Source organism: Colossoma macropomum, unplaced genomic scaffold, assembly GCF_904425465.1.
Source record: "Colossoma macropomum unplaced genomic scaffold, Colossoma_macropomum, whole genome shotgun sequence".
NCBI lineage: Eukaryota > Metazoa > Chordata > Actinopteri > Characiformes > Serrasalmidae > Colossoma > Colossoma macropomum.
In genome coordinates this window covers 28,074,661-28,099,996 of record NW_023494805.1, presented here as the reverse complement: position 1 = coordinate 28,099,996, position 25,336 = coordinate 28,074,661, and the positions used below count along the sequence as shown (strand labels likewise).

At 37.6% G+C, this 25,336-nt stretch overlaps 1 protein-coding gene across 1 annotated transcript in view; it reads right to left on the bottom strand.

Annotated features, from left to right (window-relative positions):
• Positions 1-20,252, bottom strand: part of chrnb1 (cholinergic receptor, nicotinic, beta 1 (muscle)) — a 37,631-nt gene extending 17,379 nt beyond the window's left edge. The window contains 9 exon segments of the mRNA XM_036597620.1: positions 950-1,173; positions 2,959-3,147; positions 3,808-3,952; positions 6,016-6,124; positions 10,505-10,580; positions 10,583-10,613; positions 11,597-11,641; positions 14,704-14,837; positions 20,066-20,252. Of these exon segments, the coding sequence (XP_036453513.1) occupies positions 950-1,173; positions 2,959-3,147; positions 3,808-3,952; positions 6,016-6,124; positions 10,505-10,580; positions 10,583-10,613; positions 11,597-11,641; positions 14,704-14,837; positions 20,066-20,138 (1,026 nt within the window). The 5' untranslated portion in view covers positions 20,139-20,252.
• Positions 20,253-25,336: the final 5,084 nt, after the last annotated feature.

Here is a 25,336-nt window from a genome sequence, read left to right as displayed (position 1 = left end):
AAATAACACTGAGTCACTTAGTCACTTTAAAATGTATATTGTCTCTATATTCTGTGTATATTTCGTGTATATTTTGTGTATATTTAATATATTTCATTTTTTCTTGTATTTTTATTTTTACTTATTTACTTTCTGTAGAGTGATTAGCTGAGCCTCACCACAAGCATTTCAATGCATAAATGTCCTGACATGTTGTGCAAGTGACAAATAAACTTGAAACTTGAACTCGAAACTTGAGCTCACACAGTGAGAAAATACAAATGCTACATAGAAAAAAAAGATGCATCGATAATCGTTTTATAATCGTATCGCAGCCCTCTGAATCGTAATCGAATTGTGAGGTGCCTAGAGATTCCCACCCCTAACTGGTAGCTATATGGCAAATTTTTGCTCATTTTCTTATCTCACATTAAACCACTCTGTGCCACATAGACACATCTACATCTACTAATAAACCACATCAAAGCCTGCACGACTGGGCGTGAATGAAGACCTGGGCGGGTTGAGAGATTCAGATAGCGTTTGTTAGCAATGTCAGCCTCATAGCTCCAGTACATAACTAAAGAGACAAACTAGAGAAAACAAATATGTGCTAGCTGATCAACTATATCTGGGTAGGTGGAGAATTGTGAAAATTGTGTAATTTTTCGTTGAACTGTTCCTTTAGAAGTCATCATATCTCCCCAGTCACAACAGGAATGCTCTTGCTCTTGGAGGGTTGGAGGCCAACCCTAATTTAACACACCTAATCAAACACTAAACTGTGCATGGCCAACTGAACTGACTGTGCTGTATTTACCAAACATATCAAACTAGGTTTTCCATCTCCAGCCCTGCCAACACACAGAGGAAACTTTAGACACTGCTGCTGAATGTGCTCCATACTAAACATGTGGTAAAACCTTAGATATGTGCAGTAGTAATAGTGTATTTGCCGTTGTTGGCTGACCTTGCGCACCCACACAGGCATGTGGTGTGTGTTGGGTGAGCGGTGGTGCAGGTTTAACACCACCACACTGAGGATGACTGAGCAGGTCACCAGGATCATGGTGAACATCAGGTAGTTCACGATGATGGGCACACCCAGAGAAGTCTCAGGGACTTTGTCAGCCAACAGGAGCAGAAAGACAGTCAGGGTCAGCAGTACGTTGATGGACAGACCCATTTTCTCTCCTGAGAATAAGAGGAAGAAGACATGTATGTTTACAATATTTGCTACTAACAAAAATATTATATCACAAGGCTTAAACATTTTCTTGATAAATAATATGTACCAGGGTATTTCGTTTTTCTGAGGTGTACGATCAAGTAAGACTGGACAAAATTTACCAGTGAAAGTGCTACATTTAAGAAATGCTATGAGTAACTATGAGCACAATGACTTCGTAACTTAACATTTGAGGAATTTACTATTTATGAAGTAGGAAATAACAAATAAATAGTAAAAATAATCACGTAAAATAACAGTAAAAGGCTGACATGCATCTATACATTGGTTGCTGTAGTTTACAGGCTCTCTATAGTTGGTCCAACTAAGTCTTTGTATGACACAAGCAGTTGTTCTGTGTTGTAGAAGTACTGATGACACCCAAGACATACTCAGAAAAGAATATCATAATATTATTTATATCATCATATTGTCCACCCCATTTCTTTCATATGCTGCTTTCTTTACGTACAAGATGCACGTAAATAGAAAAACACGTCATTCTCTAATGTGCAGCTTCATCTCATAGGTCACTGAGTTTGGACTGGATAATTGTATCTAACAGCAATTTATGGAGTGGACTAAATCATCATAAGCACAATGAAGATCATTTTAGCGGTCATCTAATGAAGTGTAGCACTGCTGTTATAGGCCACAAGAGGGATTTATCCAGTGATTTACCGCTAGCTGGTCCATGTAATTTAACACCAGTTAACTTAATGGGACACGCAGTTAGGAGATCCTACTCTAAATGCTCTGACCCTCAAAAACATTGGCAGAAAATATATACTAACACAAGAACTAAATCACCAAACTCTAAACAATCCAATTTTATACAAAGTCTCAAATCCAAGCCAAGAGGTAACTGAAAAGTGAGTGCATGGCCTGCATTAAGTCCAAAAGGATAACTACTAGCTTGTTCCTTGATTATATATTGATGACAAACAGTAAACACAGTGCAAACATAGACTACTGGGTCTGGCTTTCTAAACATATATTAAAGCACAGTTTAAATTTCAAGACTTCTTCAACTGGTGACAAAGCAATGGCTTGGCCAAAAACACAATTTTCCATGCAAACTGCATGTTCAAATCATCACACACTTGCTTCAAGCCTAATCAAGTTGTTACGTAATCTGTACCTGTGTTGCTTATGTAGTTTCAGACAATTTAAGACATTCTGTTATCTATAGAGTGATTGTGTGTGTGGATGTATATGTCTGTCTGTCTGCCCTGCGATGGACTGGCGACCTGTCCAAGGTGTATTCTGCCTTCCGCCCAATGACAGCTGGGATGGGCTCCAGCACCACCCGCAACCCAGAAGAATAAGCGGTTTAGATGATGTGTGTGTGTGTTATCTGCATTAGCCTTGTAGCTCCAGTGCAAACTAACAATGTGAATTTCAGACACCAAACTTGCCTTGGCTGATCAATTACATTTAGTGTAAGGGGGAAATTATGTACATTTTATTTTTGGCCAAACCTTCACATTAAGATTAATCTAAAACTGTTCCTGAGAAGCTGAACACAATAATAGTCCACCTGTCAACAAACATAGGAAAATAAAATTGTTGCAATTATCTAACCCCAAACTAAGTAGGACTTTCAGCAGATAACAGATATAGTCCTAATCTGTACTAGGAAAACTAGTCACTGAAGTCAATGTTTTTCAACCTCCAGACTGTCCACATTTTTGCTCTGTCCCAGTTCTCTACTGTGCTAGATATTCAGGCAGTGGATAGTGGGGATTTACCAGCATCAGGTGGCAGATAGAAGTTAAAGATGGCAATGATGGTAATGAGGATGCAGGGCAGGATGATGTTGACGACATAGTACATTGGCTTGCGTTCGATGATGAGGTAGAAGGTGATGTCTTCATACAGGTCCTCTTTCTTCACATTCTTTCTGGATGGCTTGTGACGGACATGCCACTCGCCACTCTCTGTGGAAACAGGAATTAAGGGGAGTGTGTAGTGGGGTAGTAGAGGGGGCGGGTAGTGGAGTGTATCTTTGTGTGTATGTACTATACAGTTTGTTTTCACTAAATCCTTAATTTAACCTTTAGCATTCTAGAATTTGTATTGCTGTATTGCTATGCATTCAATTTACACGACAGTTATTTATATGTACTTACATAATTACACAGTTACATAATGTATTACATTTACATTTGATTTACATTCTGTACTGACAGGTTCAAGACCTGAACATTTTTGATGTCTGAGAACAAATGTATAGCAAAGATGGCTTTCCTTTTTACAAAACAAATCTCTATGTACAAAAATAAAAAATAAAAACATATTGTCTGTGCATGTGCTTTGTATAAGTGTGACTATTTTGTGTTTGCTAAATTGTATTCAGCGTAAAGGACAATCTGCATTCAATATATAAGTCCTTTTCAGTTCTCAGTATCCGTTACCAAGGCTAAGGCCACTGGAATAATCTAACCTTGTCCTGACTGCTGCTGTGAGTAGCTGAGTTAGTGAATAACACATTGGCTGTAATAAATGCCTGCAGACACCATTCTTATGCTGAAAGTTTCATGGGGAAGCCTCTACTGTGTTTTTCTGCTTTAATATGAGCTGGCTGTGTGTATCTGTACCGCTGAAGCCTGTGTCATAGATGATCTCCCGTATCTCATTGCCTTTCTCATCCAGAGCATAGTGAAGATCCACCTCAGAGGAGTCATAAGTGTACGAGCGGAACACCATGGTGCAGTTCTGCCAGTCGAAGGGAAAATACGTCACCTGGAAAAAAAAGAAGGAATTTGGAGGCAAGACAAAAGTAGGAGTGTGAGAAAGAGAGGCTACATCAAAGAGCGTGTCAGTGTGGGGTTACTCTCAAAAAAAAAGGCACTAAACTGTCATTGGGGTGGTACTGCTCTTGCCACTGGGGTGGTACCCTCAAGGGTATGTCTTCAGTACTTTTTAGGGAACATAATTGTTTCATATTTCATTGAAATTATATATTTTTTAATTACACTGACTCCACACACCCGATCTTGACTCCAGGCTTTTTATTCTATTGTTCTGTTTTAAAATATTACATTATGAAAATGTACAAAAATGTAACTTTTCCCTGTGAAAAAAAACTTGCTAAAGATACCACTGGACCTTCAAACCATTGTTGTTCATTTGAGGGCACATTTATATTGTTTGTACCTTGATAAGCAAAAAACGTACCTGCACAGAACCTTTTTTTCTGACAGTGCATTGATTTGCTTGCGTATATGTGCCCTATGACATGCATTAGCTCCTCTTTCAGATCATCCTTTAATCACATCTCTTAGATTTTATTGTGAAAGCTATGTATTCACGCACACACCTATACAAGCATGCACACACACAGTCAATTTTCAGATGACAGATAAAACACAGGAAAGCTAGAGCAAAGACAAACAAAAGCAGAAATAATAATGAAGGAAGGTGAAAAGTTCAGAAAGTGGTAAAAATAGTTGAAAAGCTTGAATGTATGTGTGTGTGGTTGTGTGTGTAAGTATGTATGTGCTGGGAGGACTGTGTAGAAAAGAGCTGAGGGTACCTTCATAACTTAGTCAACATGGACATTCATAATCATTATTTAATTTCAGATTCAATGTTCTATAGTAGATAGTGATGTTAGCTAACTGATGCCCACACTGCAGCTGTCTGACTTGCGAAATGTAGCTGAGACAAACATTGGATAAAAATGTGAATTATTATTATTTATTATACAAAGGCAAGCGAACAGCAAGTGAACAGCTTGCAGCTTTCCATGCACACTACCTCTTGTAATAACATGGGTCACATTAGAAACATATTTTATATAGACATGGTGGAACACACCAACAAACTAACATCACACCGTAAGATTTGGTCAAATTATTATTTTATTATTAAAATTATTTGATACATTATTCTTTCTCAAATTTTTTATAAGAAGTAAAAACATTTATTTATTTAACCTACAGCAACAACTACCAAACTATAAAAAATCACAGCAAGAACAAATTTAGTTCACAAGTTTCTGACCAGAAACACCAGCATTTTTTCCCTGGTTTGAGCAGGCTTCTCAGTGGTATGACCACATTAACTACCATGCAGAAAACAAGTCTGGAGAAAAGGGCCGCAGATATTGATTAAGCAAATTAGGCTTTAGCTAATCCTTCAAGTCAATATTCGTGGCTCTTTCTTCTATGGTGTGGGAAAATCGGCTTTTTCTCCCCACTTGCATGGCACCACACCCCTACACGATATGAATCAGTGATTGTATGCGATGGTATACTGCACACCATCTCACAAGCCTTTAGTAAATATTTTATCAACATGTACATGTGTGATTTTGTTTTTCTCAGAATAAACGTGGTAAGTCTTTAATATGTAAAATTTTTGCAAAAGAATAAAATAAAGATGTAATGGGCTCCCAAGTGGTGCAACGGTCTAAGCGTTGGGCCTATTTGTGGGTGGGATGGATGGCCCTCTCTCTCCCCTCATCACTTTAGCACAATGCGAGCCAACGCGGGCGTCTGTTAGCCGATGTAACAGAATTGGGCAGTTAGCTCTCTCCTCCAAGTACGTTCAGCTGTCCAATGACATTGCATCAGCATTAAAAAGATGTTGTGGCTGGCTTCACATGTGTTGGAGGAAGTATGTACTAACCTTCACCCTCTCAGCTTGGCAGTACTGTGTGATGGGGGAGACCTAGCTAGTGGGTGGAATTGGATATAACTACACTGGGGAGAAAATCCAAAAAATAAAAATATAAAATAAAAAATAAAGATGTGATTTGATGGGTGCAATGTAGTGTAGTGAGTTTGATGATAATGCCCTACCTTAACTCCACAGGAGCTGCGGTAAAGGGCAGGAGGATTCCACGTCACTCTGCCATTACTGTACGCCTGGACATGAACGTGTAGAGCCACGTGGAACACACCATCATTACTGCACACAAACAAGGCATACCACAGTGCTTACTATGTGCTTTGTTATACCTTCACAGCTCTTAATGTGCTAAATATAAATACTGAGTAGTAAACATGGTACATCTTGAAATCTGATTTACATTTAAATTACATTTACTCTAGTTTTAACTTTCGCTATCAACATCATGAATCATTTACCTACAGAAACATCATTTACATGAAAAAAAGCAGAAACATTACATGTTTTAACTGAGTCATCAGAACAGGGCTTGCTGAGAAGTACATACTGGATATTGAACCTTCTAGTTTGAGCACGCGTACTGGACCATTGACCATCATTCTGCAGTTACAGAGGGTCTTTTGCATGGAAGAGTTATTAACACCTTGATGCTCTTGTTATGAGTGTCACATGCACTTTGAAGTTTTTGTCTGATTGCAGACCACATCCATTGCGTCTTTTACAAAAGTTCTTCCATTTTGATGCCCTTATAGTAAAATGCTCTATAAATGCAAACAATATGGGACCTGCAAATGCAACACATGTAAACAGTCAAAAATGATTGCTTTACTGTGGTGGGATATACGACTAATACTGCTAGAGAGAGAATCAATAAGTAATTAGAAAGAAATTAAATATTTTGGCTTTGCACTCCCACATGTTGGATTTCAAATGTGGTTATAATGCAGTGTTTACTTCAATTTGCAATGTTAACTTTAATTTGAAGCTATTTACCTCTATCTTTTGAATCATATAGTGAAAACAGTATATTTTATACATTGACCCCTTCATTTAAGGGGTTTTTGGTTTCTGCTTGTTTCTGCTTTCAGTCTTGTCTGCAGTAAATGAAATGCATGCTCTGTGGGGCTCAGGACAGATAATTGACTAGTCAAGTCAAAAGCATTAAACTTTCTGGCCCTGAAAAACTGTTGAAATAGTATGTTTCTGGTCATTGCCCTGCTGCAAGGTGAAGCACCACCCACTCAGTTTTTAATGAGAGAGATGTTTTGCATTTTGCTCACTGTTTTGTTGAATGCCTCACGTCTATGTGCCCCATCTTTTGTGTGAGATGAAAACAGTTCAACTTGAAGTGGTCAAGTAGCTTATATGTCATAAGCGCTTTTTCTAAAGGTTTGATAGTCGTTGCAGTCACTGTGTTGCTTACCCACTGCAAAAAAATTAGTGTAAAATTACCAGTAATTTACTGTTTATTTACAGTGTTCATACTGTATTATAACATTACAATGCTTTACTGTATTTGGACAATTTTCCTGCACTCTTGTATTGCTAGTGTACAGATCATATGTGCTTTAATGTCCAGTTTATAATCAGTTTATATGTAAACAGTTTATATGTAGACAACTCTATTTAGCGAATTTCTGGTAGCAAATGTTTAAACATCTGTGCATTCTTTTACATACTTAAAACAATCACACTATTTTACAGTTAATTTACATGAACTGTAGATGAAAGAATAAAAGCAAATGAACAAAAACTAACAAAACAGCAAGGAATACTGGAAAGCTGCTCAACACTGCACAAAGTACCGCTCACTTTCCCAATACGCTTAGCAAATAAAAGCCAAATTTACATCAATTCTTCACAGTGACATATGATTTTATATATCTACATTATCATGACATAAAACACTCCACTGTAGTACAGCAAAAGGGAGCACTGCAGCTAGAAGAGTCCAAAAAACGTAGCGTGAACCCTGAAGATAAAAAAAGACAGTTTTTCAGACTTCCAAAATTCCATGTGAACCTCTCCATACTGCAGACTTCATCCTTCTGCAGCCAAAGTGTCACCAGTAAAGACCAGTGAGTTAGTCCAGCTGGCAGCTAAACATGGCCATGTTGGCATGGTGAGGTGGCAGTCTTTGGGTCATAAGCAGTTACTTTTCCTTTCTCCACACACTCTTCATACCATCACTGTTCATTCATGTTATCTGTCCATGAGACTTCCTTCCCAGAACTTTATAGGCATTTTCATATACTTTTTCAGAAACTGTAATGTAAATTTTCTGTTCATGAGCCTATTCAGTGGTTTGCATCTTGTGGTAAACCTCCCGAGCTCATTCTGGTAGGTTCCTCTTTTCATGTCTTTCTTTGGAACATCCACATCTACACCCTGTTGAAGGATGCATTCTTCAGTCATTTACTACTAAGGTCTTCTGTGAAGTGCCAGGTTGTTTACTATTTCTAAGCTAACTAGTGCATTTATGCTTCTTAAAAATAAAATGTTCCAAATTGCTGATTTCAAAACGCTATCAAAGCTCTGTCTTTGATTGATTTATTGTTGATGTTTTCCAGCATGAAAATGGCCTGCTTTACTGGCATTGATATATTTTTGAACTCAACTTTAGACCTGCTCTCTTGTGGACGAACTAATGATGCAACAATACAGCTGGCCAACAAACAACCAGCCAACCAGCCAACTGTCCGATTACTTACGGCCAAACTGAAATAGGGGGCCTATTTATAAAAGGGGCAGTGATTCCCACATGAACTACCCAGTGTAGATGTAAATACACTCTTATAGATTAAGGTGCTAAACACAGTTATTTGTAGTGATGCCATAGAAGAACCACTTTGGTTTCATAAAGAACCTTTCAATAGAGGGTTCTGACATGTAAATAAGACGTGAGTAAGAAGAACCTACACGTTATGTAACAGTTGAGCCAAAACAACAAAAAATTGCATCACTGTCCAATTACATAGTGTTGCTGTCCCAAAAAAACAACAAAAAAAACAACGTATATCACCATGTTTTTCTACTACCTTTCTTAGTTGGAAGAAAAAATGTCTTAACAAACATTAAATGTAAAGAACGTCTTTGCCTTCTTCTGTAAAGTTACCATTTTGGAAACTGTTTTTTTGGTTTGGAGAATGATGGTATTTACTGCACTGTAAATGATTATCTTTAATGGTGTGATCTTAATCAGAAGACCCATGAAAATTTCAGAAGACCCTTGGCCGCTCTTTTTTTACATGTAGAGGCAAGCTGTATCAAAGATTTGCATAAGTGACAATAGGAAGTTTGAAGAACCTTATTGAATATGTTCTACAGCACAACCGTGCTCCTGTCCAGTCTTGAAGTATTGTACTGCTGTGCTGCAGAGATTAATCTCTGCTCTTATATACCTGAGTCAACTCACAAAGGGTTTGCTATTGCTGATATTAAGCTGATGAGACATGTCTGATCTATTAGACCTACGTTGTGCAGCAACACTATCTGACAGAAATAAATTAATTTTATCACTAAATGATAACGTAAGGTTGAATGAAGACTCTGAAACCAGCTTTATGATAGGCATGCCCTTCATTTTTTAAAACATTTTCTCACAACGAAGCACAATAAAAATCTTATCCATGAGTTCAAATTTACCTCAGCGACAGCAAATTAAAGAGTAATCCACATATTTATCTATAATCTAAGAGGCACCGTACAGTTCTTATCATGTTTGTACCTAATTGTTCTTCTCCTTAACAGATATAGCAGTAGGCCAGGAGGCAGCATTAATTACTGAAGTTGAGGAGAGGAGAGTGAAAACTCTCTGGGCTACTGTTTCATCTCTTTGGTAGACGTGGGAGACGCTGAGTGGATTCCGAGGCAGCCAATACGGCTGATATTGGAAATCCATGCTCTTTAATTGGCTATAATGCTGAGATGAACAAATTTACAGCATAGTTAATGTGAGTCTGCCTTCTACACACTGTTACTCAGTGTGTGTGTGTGTGTGTGTGTGTGTTTGTGTGTGTGAAGAGAAAAAGAGAATGAGAGAGGCTGAGAAAAAGACAGAAGGCCTAATAGTTTCCAGGAGCTAAAAAACACAAGTCTACAGTGTTTAGTACATTTTTATGTCATAGAATCTTTATTTACATTCTTTAAGTAAAAAAAAACAACTGGAAAATTGGCCAACCCATGGTTTCTAGGTAGATATAGTTAAGCAAGCTCTCCTACTGATTAAAACTTCAAGAGCTGAAGGCCTAACGCATTAGATTATCCGTCAACATAACTACGAAGTGACAGAGGAATTACATTTTGATTTCCAACGGGCAGAACCAATTTCATGGAAAAAGGTCACTCTAGGCCTTTGGAAGTACCAGATACATCACTGACTGTGAATACAGCAGCTTCATCAGCAGGTTGTCAGAAATGGAAAAACAGCTGCAGCAGCTCTGCAGAAGCTCACTACTGAAAGTGTCACTGTGAAACCACTACAAGGTAAACTATGTACGAATATGTCTGTCAATGACCGCAATGATAGTTGTTACACTTTAGTGTTCAAACAATGCCACTGCATTAAATGAAAACACAATACCACAATGCACTGCTACATTCTTATCCATTTAAATTATGGAATATATTGGCAATGTGCTGTAATGTACTCCAACTCACTTGTTGATAAGAACGATGTCTGGAAGCCACACTTTTCCAGCAGGAATTCTCAGTACTTCAATTCCTTCATGTTGTTTGGATCCCAGGACAACCGGTGATCCTTCCACTCCTGCACAAACCAATGCATGAATATAGTGTATGACAAAGTTTGTTATTGCTGTGAGGATTTGACTGTATTCAGCCACAAGAGCATTAGTGAGGTCAGGTACCGATGTTGGATGACTAGTTCTGGATCACAAATGCTACTTTAACTAATCCCAGAAGTACTGGATGGTGCTCTATCACTACAGAGAATGCAGTTTCACTGCTCCACAGCTCAACATTGTGAGGCATTGTAGCCTCTAGAGGATGCTTGGCATTGGGCGTGGTGAACTTATGCCTATGTACAGCTGCTCCAGAGCGTCCCATTCTATTACCAATGGTTTTCTGTGGAAGTTATACAAGCTGCTGCATATTTTAATGCCTGTGTCTGCAGTGCACCTGGAAAGAGCTGAATTATTTTATTAGAAGGAGTGTCTAGATACTTTTGGACAAACAGCTTATTTCACCTGACTACAGACCAGCACTTTTAGCCTGAGATGTTCAATAACTGTGAGCTACCATCCTCATGTCTGTGGCATCATCCAATCAAAGAGCACAATACAGACCGTGGTACAAAAGGCAAGTAAGGACAAAACGAATAGGAAACAAAGTGTGACACCCTGGAAATGAGAAATCTAACCAGTTCATCATTTCATCACATTATTTCAAATTTGCTACCTTCTGCCATTAATTATACTGCATGCAATTTCTCTGTGCATTTGTCCGTGAATAATATCTGAGGCATTTGCATAATTTTTCGTTTTGCATAATTTGTTCTTTATTATTTCTAGCGTTCATAGCTTGTGCATAATGGATGTGTGTGTGTTGTGTTGACATTTTGGCCTGGCAAGTTACCGCCAGCATTACACAAATTTCCCAAAGAAAGGCTTTCTGAATTTGATATGACGGACTGGTTACATTTCTCGTTTTCAGGGTGCTGCCATTTCCCAATCCGATCTAGATGCAGAAAAAAATAACAGCAAATCACAGCTCTACTGTATCAGCACTTACCATGTTCATGATTACGATGGTGTTCATCTCTTCATCTTTCATGTTCTGGGATTGAAAAAAGAAAACACACGAGCAGGAATGTGCTAATGTCTAATTAATTAATGACAGAGGATATGCTTAGCTAACTGACCTGTTAATGAAACCATTACTGATGTGGGGACGCCTAGGTTTTCAAAAGATGTTTTAATACACGTGTGAATGTTTTCTTTGTCAGTTTGCAATAATTACATATGTTATTCTCATAATATATATATATATAATGAGAATAGCATAATATATATACAAACATCATACAGTGCCTGTGTGACATATGGGTCTAGCTTTTTAAAATGAGCATGTTATCTGTGTCAGTTTGCAGTTTGAGAGAAACAGTATCATGTAAATATTTGTGATAATAACTGAAAAAAATATATAAGATGTTTTAATACATGTGTGAATGTTTTCTTTGTCAGTTTGCAATAATTACATATGTTATTCTCATAATATATATATATATATATATATATATATATATATATATATATATATATATATATATATATATGTGAGTGTCAGCATCAGATGCACTAATATTATCATCACAATATTTGCTGTAGAAGACTTGTCGATCTAAGTGTGAGTATGTAAACATTAAAACCAGTCTTTTAGGACACTCATACTGTATGTTCAACAGGTGGGTAGGTAGCAGTGATTAGCAGCAAGAGAACTCTCCAGGGGGACTAGAACAGCTTGGAATTCTCTTCCCATAATGCAGTGCATGCTGGTGCCAGCAGGAGCTGGGCTACGGCACTGCAACCAGAGCAGTTGCGCTGATGGGATTGTTTAAGCAGGGAGGGCACTTCTATTTAAAACCAGCAGAGGAATTTTAGAGAGACAGCTGCCTCTGCCACAGGACACAGGACTCACACACAGACACAGGGGATGTGGGCAAGACAGCACTAAACACACACAAATACACTTACAACCATCTCACACATGTACTGAAGACAGAATACAATTGAAGCCATGTGCACAAGCAGTCAGTAGACATACAAGCACTACCAGACTGAGAAAGTAATGGAATGAGTGTGTAACATTAAGAATTGTCACTACTGAAACACATATGTTCTGCAGTTAGGTAAACTTTTGTGTTTTAATAAAAATGTTATGATTTTATGTGTGTACAACTTGTTAAAGTCACAATTGCTAGGTATGTACTGGGTAGCGAGTTCTGCTTAAAATTAGTATAAATAAAATACTGAAGACATAATACAATTGAAGCCATGTGCACAAGCAGTCAGTAGACACACAAGCACTACCAGAGAAAGTAATGGAATGAATGTGTACATCATTTACACATGAACAGCTTTCACTGTTTATTACACTAACAGTTTTTCAGTTTACCTACTTTTGATAAGTACTGTGTTGGTGTAATAGGTGTTGTTTGTGTGTGAATTATGCCCACTATCAAAGTCATTTAAAATGGTTTGACGAGAAATAGTGCAGTTTAGTGAAACGCACCAACTAAGATTTCTTAATGGTAGTAATAGGAATCAGGGGTTGTTTAATATAATGTCTAATATAGCTACAACACAAACATTTTATTTACCATGTGTAATTACCAGTAAGTCTACATGTGTCTTGCGAGTTTTATGTAATGTATATGTAATGGAGACTGTGGTTAAATAGTGGTAAAGAAAAAAAGTTCTCTTTGGTTACTTTTTTGCCTGCTTATAATGTCCTGTATGTACCTCTCAGCTAAGAATGTGACTAGTTATATTGGGAGAGGGGGAATAATTGTTCTTCACTTGTCCCATACTGTACATTTTGCAGAATGAGAAGAGCAGGCCTACACTATAAAAATGTAACATGATATAAATTGATTTAAAGTGCTTGTTAGACTAATAAATTAAAAAAACATTATTGAATTTATCTTACTTGAATAAAACCAGTTAAACTGTAAGCACATAAATATACACACAAAATATATTTTACGTTGAGTTGACCAAATACATTTTTCCAGTGTATAAGACAAATGATCTTTTAAAAGTACCACTTTTGACACCAACTACAGTTTGTCAAGTTCAACCTGAAAAAAAACTTACTTTCTGTGGCAACAAGCAGTTCAAATGGTTTTATCCAATTTTTGTACCCTTTTTTTACAGCTTAATTTTTGTATTTTGCTCTGTTTTTTTAAGTTGTTTAATGTTTACCCTTATTTTTACCATTTCACTCACTACAGTGCAGTCTGAAGTGCCAGATTCTGAAAATTGTCACAAACAAAAAATAAAGAATGTGTGTACATTTTATACAGGAAGAGCAGAGAGAGAGAGAGAGAGAGAGAGAGAGAGAGAGAGAGAGAGAGAGAGAGAGAGAGACTGTACCACATGCATGCCTATGTGCGTATTTGTGTATGTAAGCGTGTGTTATCTGAGACTGGCTATTAAAGTCCACTGAAGGGAAGTAGAGGATACTGTGACCTGCTTACTTACAGCACCACTCTGTGCGCTGAATCACACACTATTACACACAGACAGCAACAACAGCTGAACCAGTTTCAGTCAGTGCTACAACACACACACACTCTGTCAGTGCTTTAAAATCCAACAGTTTCTTCTAAATGGAGAAGAATCAAAGGTTATCATTCTCTTTAAAGGGACAGAGGAGGGGACAGCCTTTTGTGTAATGGAAGTTTCCCCAAATCTCTTCCAAATAATTTTAAATACCTACAATTTACTAGCAGTCAGTTCCTTTTCAATGAAGCCTTAAGTGCTTTGATTCAGAGTGTTTAAGATTACACTTAGATATAGTGCCTCCTTTTCACTGCTGCACCACTAACAGAGATAAAAGGTTGTCCTGGTACATTTTAAAATAATGCTGATATTCAGGAATGAGTACTGCATAATCTAGCCAAATGACTATAAATGTCTAAATTACTGTCCTTGGCAGTTGAAGGTATATGTACCAAATAGAGATTAGGCTGAAAAATGCTGGAGTATACATTTTAGTGTGTGTTGTGATGTTGAGTCCACAAGCTGTTTAGGGGGACTGTGCATGTGTATGTGAGTATATGTGGGTTTTTCTGGACGTGTTCACATATTTGAATGTGTATGTGTGTGATAGCATACCAAGCTGACAAAGGACGCCAGGGTCATGCCAACTCTCACCACCACTTTGCTCTGTGGTGTTTCCGCCGGCCGAACTTTGACATTGTAAGAGGAGAAAAGTGTCTTCATTAGCTGATTCTCTGCTTCTGAGGCATCTGTTGGAGACAGAATCATCACCCAATCAGACATAGTTTTTCTTTTTGATTTCTTTTGAAGTGAAGTTCAAAGAGTTTAAAGAGTTTCAGTCCCTAGGAGGATCCTTATTTCACCCACATCCCTATTTTAGAGCAGGAAGTGAGACTGCATCCCTGTCCCTCATGGCCACATGGTGAGCAGTTAGATCCTGTTTTTTGAAGTAAGTGTGTCCAGAAGTCTGGAAATCAGTGTGTAACATTAAGAACTGTCACTACCGAAACACATATGTTCTGCAGTTAGGTAAACTTTTGTGTTTTAATAAAAATGTTATGATTTTATGTGTGTTCAACTTGTTAAAAAGTCACAATTGCTAGGTATGTACTGGGTAGCGAGCTCTGCTTAAAATTATATAAATAAAATATAATTGTACTAACAATTTGTCACTACTAAAACAGTCACTACCAAAACATTTGCTAAAGTTTCAGTAGGGTTATGACTGTTTTAGTAGTCACTAAATGGCATGTTAAATCATTCATTTTAATAAAATAAAAATAATTAAGGTACAAGGTCACTCTAAGCAAACAGAATTTTAAGGTCTGTGTCAGTTAAAAGTCTGAAATTCTGAACTTTAACTTTGAAGCAATTTGCTAGAATTACCCATTTATCTGTAACAGCAATATTGATTTTCAGTTTTGTACTGATAGCGAAAGCATCATTTTCTTCCAATTATTTTCGAGGAACAATTCAAACTACATACAAAACAAAATGAACGACAGGTTTGTTGTCTGGAAATTTAGCTAATGTTTGTCATATTTTATAAGTCTGTGTTTAGTGTAATTTTCAGTGACACTGTGGTATATTTGTATTTTATCAATACTGCCCAGAATTAGTTATACAGTCACATAAATCTTTCTTTAACATGAAAGAATATGAGAAAAACTCTGCCACTGATGATTTCACAATAAACTAATCAATAAATACGCAAAGGCATTGATAACAGAGACAACGGAGGCCAGGCAATGCCAGCTGCCTTCATTATGCACCTCAGCACGCACGGTTCTGATGGAGCCTCAATTTTTGCTCCATAAGGCTAATGACTCTGATGTTTTTATGCATCACTCCCGTTTCTCTGCTTTCGAAGGTTAGGAGCATTTATAAGCGGCACTTTTGTCGCCGCCACATTCATCAAATCTCTTGGAGCCGCGGCCCCTGCAGGATCTGCGCTGACAATAACAAATGACAAGCATCACCCCACACACCACCTCCATTAGCAAATGCCAAGAGAAGCTGGTGCTGGATGCTGGCACACAAGAAACATTCTCAACAGCTTTAGTCTTTCAGAACATTTAGACCAAGTGCACTTTCAGCGTAAGATTGCTTAAACTGAACTTTAAATACAAGTGAAAATTTAACTTGAACAAACTTAAGACTATGTAAGAGCAGCGAGGGAGAAATTAGAAGAGGAGAGAAATGAAAATGGTCGCAATTTTTTTTGGATGAAACACAGCATTTGAAAATAAATGAGGCCTTACGGAGGAATGCCATCTGCCGCTGTGAGCTTCCCTCAAATGAGCCGCTCAGAGGCGGACGAATAATTGCTACAATTAACCTCTCCACAACACCTCTAAATTAACTGCTCATTTGAATAGTTGCTGATTCTGGATTTAAGTTAATTAACTAATTTCCTCTGAGCGTATTTCAAAGTCAGAATATAGAAAGAAACTGATGTATACTCTTAAAGGAAAGAAAGTTCCAGTTACAACCATTTTGGGGGTTCTTGAGTTTGTCCCTTTACACTTAAGAACCATAAGGAATGTGTAAAAAAGTTTTTAGTCATCCAGATCACTGAAAGACATTAGTAAATCAAAGTAACTGGACCTGAAGCATAACAATGAAAAGATTATATCAAAAGTAGAGATTCAATGAGTTTTTTTTTCTTTTTTGATCACAACACTGATTCTGAGATTTTTAACCTGCGTGACTCATTGTGTCACTTTGACCCACATGTTAACAGAATTAGACAGTCTGCCTTCTTTCATTTGAGGAATATAGCCCACACTTGGTCATATCTCACTTTTGTAGATTAGCGTAGGGGTACACATTTGGCCTGACAAGTGTAGGGGACCAACATCAGTAAGCTATAGAATATATACAGCATGTAAAAACAGGTAAACAAAGAGCACCAAGACATTCTCAATATATGATATGTTACAATATATATTTTTCAGACATTTGATTAATTGGAATAGACAGAACAGTGCCATATTTAAAAATTACTATCAAAAAGTTTGAATACAATTATTTATATTCAACATTTCACACATGAGCTGCTCTAAATCCCATTAAAGGAACCAATTAGGATCCATTTCTAATCAAATATGCAGTTGGGAAGTACTGAGGATATTCATGGTATGCTCACAAAAGTTTATTGTGACATACTGTGACGTAATTTATCACAATAATGGTAAATATTGTAATATTGCCCAGCTCTGTCACCATTACATATTGATATCTCAAGCTTTATATGTCAGTATTACAACACAAAAACAAATCATAGGTATATCATACATATTGAGTACTGATATTCAGTTCTGTTGTCAATTGCAATGCCATTTTTCCTTGTGTATCACTAAAATTCTTAGTCTGACCTGCATTATCAACATTTAGCAAGATATCCCGTTAATGATAAAAATGATGAAGAAAAAGGAAGAACTATTAATGACTGTTATGGGAAAAGTCAACAAACGATCATAGAACAGTACAGAAGTGTTGAAAACAACTCCCAGGCAGGTTAGTGCTTCCTTTTGTCACTACTGACTACTGACTAAGCAAAACAAGAAAATCTATTTTGGTTTTAATGAGAGTAAAACATATTTGACTGCTATATAATAATTCATTTAAAAACCATACCGTGACACCCAAAATATTCAAACTTGCACCAGTGGTCAAGTGACTTAAGTGACTCTTCATGTCTCGATTACTGCAATACTCTCCTCATTGGTCTTCCATCTCACACTCAGGAAATGTAAAATGCAGTGCAAAATGCAGCTGGACAGCAGCTTGCATCTATGTCTGTGCGCCATATTAAACCCATACTTAGGTTTGCACTGGTCACCCGTGTCACCAGATTACAAGATACTACTTCTTGCTTACTAGGCCCTACATGACACTGCTACACTGCATATCTGAAACGTTACTTCTTCACTGTCTTACTGGCCCTCTCAGTTCAGCAAGCTCAGGATTGCCAGTAGCACCCAAGACCAAGCTTCAGTCCACAGGAGATAAAGCTTTCTCCTCTCCTGCTCCAAGCCTGAGGAATCAGGTCCCTGATAACATCCGAGCAAAAGAAGCCTTCTAAATTTCTTTTTAAAACTTAACTTTTTAGAGATCCATTTTGTTGTTAGATAGTTGATTTATCTGCATCTGTAATTGGTTTATCGTGGATGTCAACATTTATCTTTATTTTGTATGTATTTTATGGATGTGCATAAGCGCTTCAAGCTTTTGAGAAGGTGCTGTATATAAATAAAAAATTACCATGTACCATTACAAAACCATTTAAATCCATTATTTATATATATTTTTAAACTACTATGTTTTTGAGTTACTTTTAATTGAAGCATTTCACTTGAAATGAGCATCTAAAAGTAGACTATCATGCTCAAAGTACTCTACTGCCCCACAGGAAAAATACACAGCTAACAACATCACATCACACAGTGTGAGTGCTATTTATTACAGGACTGGAGTCATTCTTTATTTTCCATCTGATATCCGATATAGCATTTTCTGCTGTTATTGGCCCAGTATTGATACTTGTATCAGACTGGTGCCACCTCTAATGAAGATTATACAGCAAGTCTAGGATCTTTGTCTTACCAATACACTATAAAATTACCAGAGAGGGTTGTTTGACATACAAACTGAAAATAATGTGTTTAATGTTGAAGTATCAAATTCTATATATGTGAGTCTCTTTGACTGAAAGGGAAGTTTTATGCTACAATACATTTTTATACTTAACAATCACTGTGTAGCTTAAACTCTGAAAAGAATAGCAAGAAAACAGCAACACATTATCTTCTGTTACGTCTTGAAAAAATAAAATGCTGATGTTCATTTTTAAAAAGTTATGATTGTTTCCGAACTTTGGCTTTGTAGTGTAGTTTAAAGACTTCGTCGAGCCTTTAGTAGAGAAGCAGTGAAGGTATATCGCAACCTACAGGTCTGTGATATTTACAGTGAATTTTTTAAATATGAATTTTATCTCACTGAAAGGTTTGATTTCAGTGTAAGAACAAGTTCGTCAATAATGCATTTTCCATAACCTTTTCTGTTCATCTTAGCCAAAAGTATCAATAACTCTTTGCCATTAAAAGGAGTATTCGATGCACAGTTTGGAGATTGCTCTGCTCAAATCTCTGTCGTAGAATGAGGGCATGCCATGAACTTTCTCATAATGAACATGTTACATTATAGTCCAGTTCTAAGCTTAATCTGTGACCAGGAAGCTGACCCTATGAGTTAAACTCTCAAACCTAAATTAACCCTAGTCCTGGACTACATTCCAGTCAAAGTCTTAAAAGCCTGCGTAGTCTGGACCACACTGCATTCTGAAGGAGATTCTCCATTTAAAAGACAGTGTAGCCCAGGACTAGACCTCCCTGTCCTGGAAAAATGACCCTATCTGACCCAAATGTGGGCCCAGACTTCAGTTTCTCACTCTCATATCTAGCATATCAGTTCCATATATACTATAAAAATGGAACACACTGAATTTGAAGTGACTGCAAGATTTGGTGTGATAAAAATAGTGCTGCTGTTTAACTTTTTCTTTAATATAATCAAAGAATCTGAATTTTCTTCGGATGAACGGCTAGCCGTTTTACAGTGTAGCAGTTCTTGTCTAATCCACATTAGTTACGGAACAAAAAGTCTTATCTGATTAACAGGTCAGGTTAACCGAATGACAGGAGAGGAGTTAAAAGGGTTAAAGAGTGTAGACCTGCACCTAATTAATCACTTATACTCAACGACTTTTTGACTCGGCGTGTATAACATTTTAGCAAAGCCATTTTCACTGTAAGTCCAGACGAACAGATTAATCAGACCTTTAGGGGACCATTCAGAAGGCAGAAAGTCTCGAGTGAACAGATGATAACGTTCATACTAACTCATGTGAAGCTACAGCAGGAGCGCGCGGACTGATGGCCTTCGCCGCGCGCACTAATAAAGTTTAATCACTCACCCCCGATTCCTCCCAGACCGAGCAGACAGCAGGAGAGAGTGAACCAGTCCAGAGCCTTCATCATCCTCACCATCACCCCCACACTCAGAACTCTCAAAACTCTCACACACACTCACACACACACCGAGCTCCCGGTCAGGAATCACCCGGCTAATGTCCACACACTCCGTGTGTGTTTCTCCGTGCTCTGAGGTGTGTGTGAGAAGGGGGTGGGGGTGGGGGGTCGGGGGTCGGGGGTGCGTCACAACACACACTGACAGCGCGCCCCACACAGGAACACTAAAGATCACAAACTTCACACGACAAAAAATAAAGTAGAAAGAAGAAGGTAGTTAATAGTAATTCGGTAATAATAGTTAATGCTAATGTAAATGAATGTATTATCATTAGTATTATTGTTGAAAAAATCTGCATTAATTAGTTCAACTCATCAGTAGTTTTTCTCACTCCTTCTTCAGTATTAAACTGTGTCACTGTGTCTCCAAATTCACAATATACTGTAACAGTAGGCCTCTACTGGAGCAGGCGCTGCTGCCTCTGCTGGGCTACTACAGATTGTAAGGAAAGTGTAAACCCGGCTCGGCCAATCACATCAGACCTCATAAATTGTAAGCCAATCACATCAGACCTGGGGTAGGGGCTTCGGAGCTACTTGCTCTGCAAGTACGGTTGGCAACCGCTGAAGTTGTGACAGGATTTTAGCTAAAAGCTTATTAAAATAAACATACCTTATTAAAAATACATCATATACCCAATGAAATAGTAAGTAGTTACTGATACCGACAATATGGATTTGTGATAAACTGTCAGTGTATCTGGCTAACGAGTTTTTACCCGACTGTTTGTTCGCTGGGAATTACGTCACATCCGAGTTGATCGTGGTCCAGTAAAACATTCAGAAAACCAAACGGACGCCTTCAAGAAAACCTTTGTTGTGCGTGTTCTTTTAAAATACAGACAACTATTGAACAAAACTAAGGTCCACCTCAAAAATATCAGAGAGGAAGAAAGAAGGCGCAGAAGGTATTTGTTTTCGTTTGTTTTGCTTTTATTACTGATGATGCGCTGTGCAGCCATCTTGGAAGTTCTAACGGAAGAATTGGAGTTCAAAAGTGCTTAAAAATATAACAGCGTTGTTAAAAATATTTTATGCTGTTCTGTGTTCAGGAAATGAATGTATTACTTTATATTAAAATGCTAAAGCATTTATTAACTATGCTCCATCTTAACCCCTTCTTTTTGGACTCGATGGGGAGCGCCCTCTAGCGTTTGAGAAACCCTACAAGTTCTCTGGTTGGGGCAGAGAACTTGTAGAGTAGAGAATTACCACGCTGCAATGTCTTCCGGGTTTCTCAAACGCTAGAGGGCTCTCCCGAGAGAGTCCAAAATGAATGGGTTGATATGGAGCATTTGAGTAAAATCATAGTTTATAAATACTTAAAGATTTTTAATGTTAAAGAATACATTCATTTCCTGAACACTGAATATCATAAAACATTTTAACACCACTGTTATATTTTTAAGAGCTTTTAAACTCGAGTTATAGGAGTTTAAAACGGAACCTCATGTACGTTCATGACGTCAGTGAGCGCGAACTGGAATACACAACTACTTAAGTTTAGGTTTGCATGAGATGAAGGGAATAGGCTTTATAACACTGAAGTCAGCAAGTGGACGAGCCAGCTATTTTAGCGTAAGCATGAATTTTAAGACCTTTTACTGGTTGTGAGTGTATGAATGTCCTTCCCAAATACCCACAGCATGCGTTATTACAGGACTTTTGGAGTTTTGGGCAGCAGAACGCTAGCATTACTGCTAGTGAGTGCTAATTGGTTGGCGAGCGGAGCAGCTCATTGGATGTTTGCGCTCACAGACGTCATAAACGTGCATGAAGAGCCATTTTGAACTCCTATAACTCGAGTTTAAAAACATTTAAAAATATAACAGCAGTGTTAAAATGTTTTATGCCTTTCAGTTTTCAGGAAATTAATGTATTCTTTTACATTAAAAATGTTTAATCATGTAAAAACTTTGATTTTGCTCAAATGCTCCATCTTAACCCATTCATTTTGGACTCTCTCGGAAGCGCCCTCTAGTGTTTGAGAAACCCAGAAGACATTATAGAGTGGGAATTCTCCTCTCTACAAGTTCTCTGACAGCAGTCTGCTGGTTGGTGGACTTGACACTGCTTTTATAGGAAGTGGAGGATGGGAGACAGACAGTCAGGAACGGGGGTGGGTTCAAGCAATCAAGAATGGCCAACAGGATGACAGGCTACACCTGGAACAGATGAACACACAGAAAACAGACACAGCAGATCTGCCAATTAATTGTGACTCGGATCGTAACAAAAGAGACAGAAATAACGTTATAGACAGTTGTTTATATATATTTTTTGTTTTTGTATATCTCTTCAGTGTTTCTAAACAGTCACACCAGTATTAGCCATGTGATGTTGTGTAGAACAAGTTAATGTGAAAAGGTCACATTTGTTGTGTTAACCATACCTCATTTTTATATCATTTTTATATCTAGAAAGAAGGTGACGAAGACCGACAGGTCAGAAGAAGCAGGTCTGATGCAGGTTAGTGATCAAGAAGGAAGCAAGTAGTTTGTTGTAGTAGTAGTAGTAGTTGTTTAAGCTTTCAGTTAAAATTAATACAGATTTTGTAGAAATGCGTTTCCCTTAATATACACAACTTCAGCATGTAGTTTTGTATTTATTTTTTTTTCACAAAAAAAAGGGGCATTTTTTGTAATTTCCACCTGTTTCTCTAAAAGACAGCAGTGTTTGTTGAAGGGATAACAGGCATATGGCAATTTCTTAGAAAACATAAAATTAAAAACAATTATAATCAAAAGTGCAATATCTATATAAAAGTAAACAAAAATATAAACAAGAAAACTACTCGATATTAAATAAACTGAGTGTGACACTTTTATTTACTGAACTTGTGTGTCTGTATAAAGTGTGGCTCTAACCTTTTTGCTGAAATGAATGTGAGAGCATTTGTAATTGTACTCGATGGAGAAACCTCACCATTTCAAACAGCTTGGCTAGTCAGCCAGCTAAGGTAGACTGACTATACAAGTTTTTTCCAGTTCCAAGAGCTGTGCAGTGGAGTTTTTTCGTCATGGATTGTGTTAGACAGAGCTATAGAAACCATTTCCATTATCACACATTTTATAGCATGAAAGCTAACTCTATTCGATTCACACAGCACCTCCTGTTTTTGCAGGTTATATGTATACAGACTAGCCACTTGTATCTACACTCTTTGTCCATTTTAACAGCTCTACTTGCCATATAGGCGCATGTTGTAGTTTGTAGTAGTCTACAAGGTAGGCCACAAGGTAGGAGTGTCTAATAGAGTGGACAGTGAGTGGACACAGTGTTTAAAAACTCCAGCAGCACTGCTGTGTCTGATCCACTCGTACCAGCGCAACACACACTAACATGCCACCACTACGTCAGTGTCACTGCAGTGCTGAGAATGATCCACCACTCAAATAATACTTGCTCTGCCATGGTGCTGTGGGGGTCCTGCCTTTGAGGAATAGGGTTAAGGGGGGTTAACAAAGTATGCAGATGGATTACAGTTACAGATACTGCACCTATATGGTAAGTTGCTGAAAATGGACAGAAAGTCTATATACAAGAAGGTGTGTTTAATGAGTGTAAGTTATACATATCCAGATAGATCAAACAGTAGCAAATGGACATTTATGGTCAGAAATATAATAAACTTTATAAATAAAAAAGCATTCTTAGCTTAACATGACCAGTACTGAGCTGAACTGAAGTTGGGTAGGTGGCATTGTAGTTCTTTTGGTTTAACCTCTCTTGTGTTCTAAGAAATTGGATGAATGTGGGTCCATATTGATGTTGGCCATTTTGAATGTGTTTTAAGGATTATACATTTTCAGATGTAAGATTTGAGGCCCCGCCAGCATATTGATGTATTCTCTTTTGGCCTGAGAGAAGCCCTGCTAATGTGATGTAGGCTTACACCATTTGTCCGAGTCATTAATATGAATTATTCACGGGAATCTCGGCAATTAGCTTAAAATACGATTATTCGGTTTAAGTGCTGAGATTTATACCGCCGTTGGTGTGTGGTGACACTTTTAGAAGGCTGCAGAACTGAGAGGGTAAGAGAATACTGCTGTAATATAGACAACATTCACAGAATTTCCATCTCCGTCCTGTGCAATATTAAATTATTAATATAGGAAGACTTGCCACAAGGCTCACACTCATCATCCAAAATCTAGATCTACATGCTTCAAGCGTATTCTAGGTGAAGAAAAGCACAAAATGTGCTTAGTGTGGGGTTCTCAGGACTGCCACTGGTAACCCTTTGCATTGAAGTGAGTGTAGGACTGAAGAGGCACACCTAGTTGCTGCATTACCTTTAATTGGCCCGTCATTTTTGATGATAAATGTGTTCTGGGGATCTTGTAGACCCACTCTGTCATGCACTCAATGTAACTTCTTTAACAAGTTTAAAATGTAAAACACTTAAATATGTTCTTTTATGACATTTTCCACTACACAAAGTACCAGAACTGTTTCCAGTGTTACTCAAAGATGTTCTCCACTGGTCTTTGGTAACACTTGCAGCTGAAGACAACAGCAATTTAGCAAATTCTTTACTCTTCCAGGTAAAAAACAAACTCACTGAGCATGTTTACATGACCAATAAGTACACTAGAGTGTACACCTGAATGGTATGTTGTCAGTTGCTATTTGTAGAATTATTACTTTGCAAAGAGTTCAGTAAAGTGACATAAGCTAGTTAGGAAGCTAAGGCTAATAACATTTATGCCATCCTCTACAGAATGAACAGTTTTTTGGTTCACAACGAGTTGATTTATCATAGAATTTATTTTACAATTACCAAACCCATAACCAGGACATACTGGCCACTTATGTTGTCAGATAACACAACGTTATCCCACACTTGCTGCTCAAAAAAGAGATTTGGACCGTCAATAACAGTAAAATGACTGAAAGAGAACATACACAGCAGCAAAATTTAAAAAAGAGCCCAAAGGACAATGAAAACACAGAGACACAATTTTACAATCATACAAATATATTAGTTTTATTCAATAATATCCAATAATATGTCTCCCTCAGACTCTGTGTAAGTTATTATAGAAATAGATACAGTTTCTATTGCAAATGCAGGGGCGAGGATGATGGGGTAAGGTATTATGAATGGGGTCGTACTGATTTATTAAATAGGGGTCACTTTTTTTTAAATG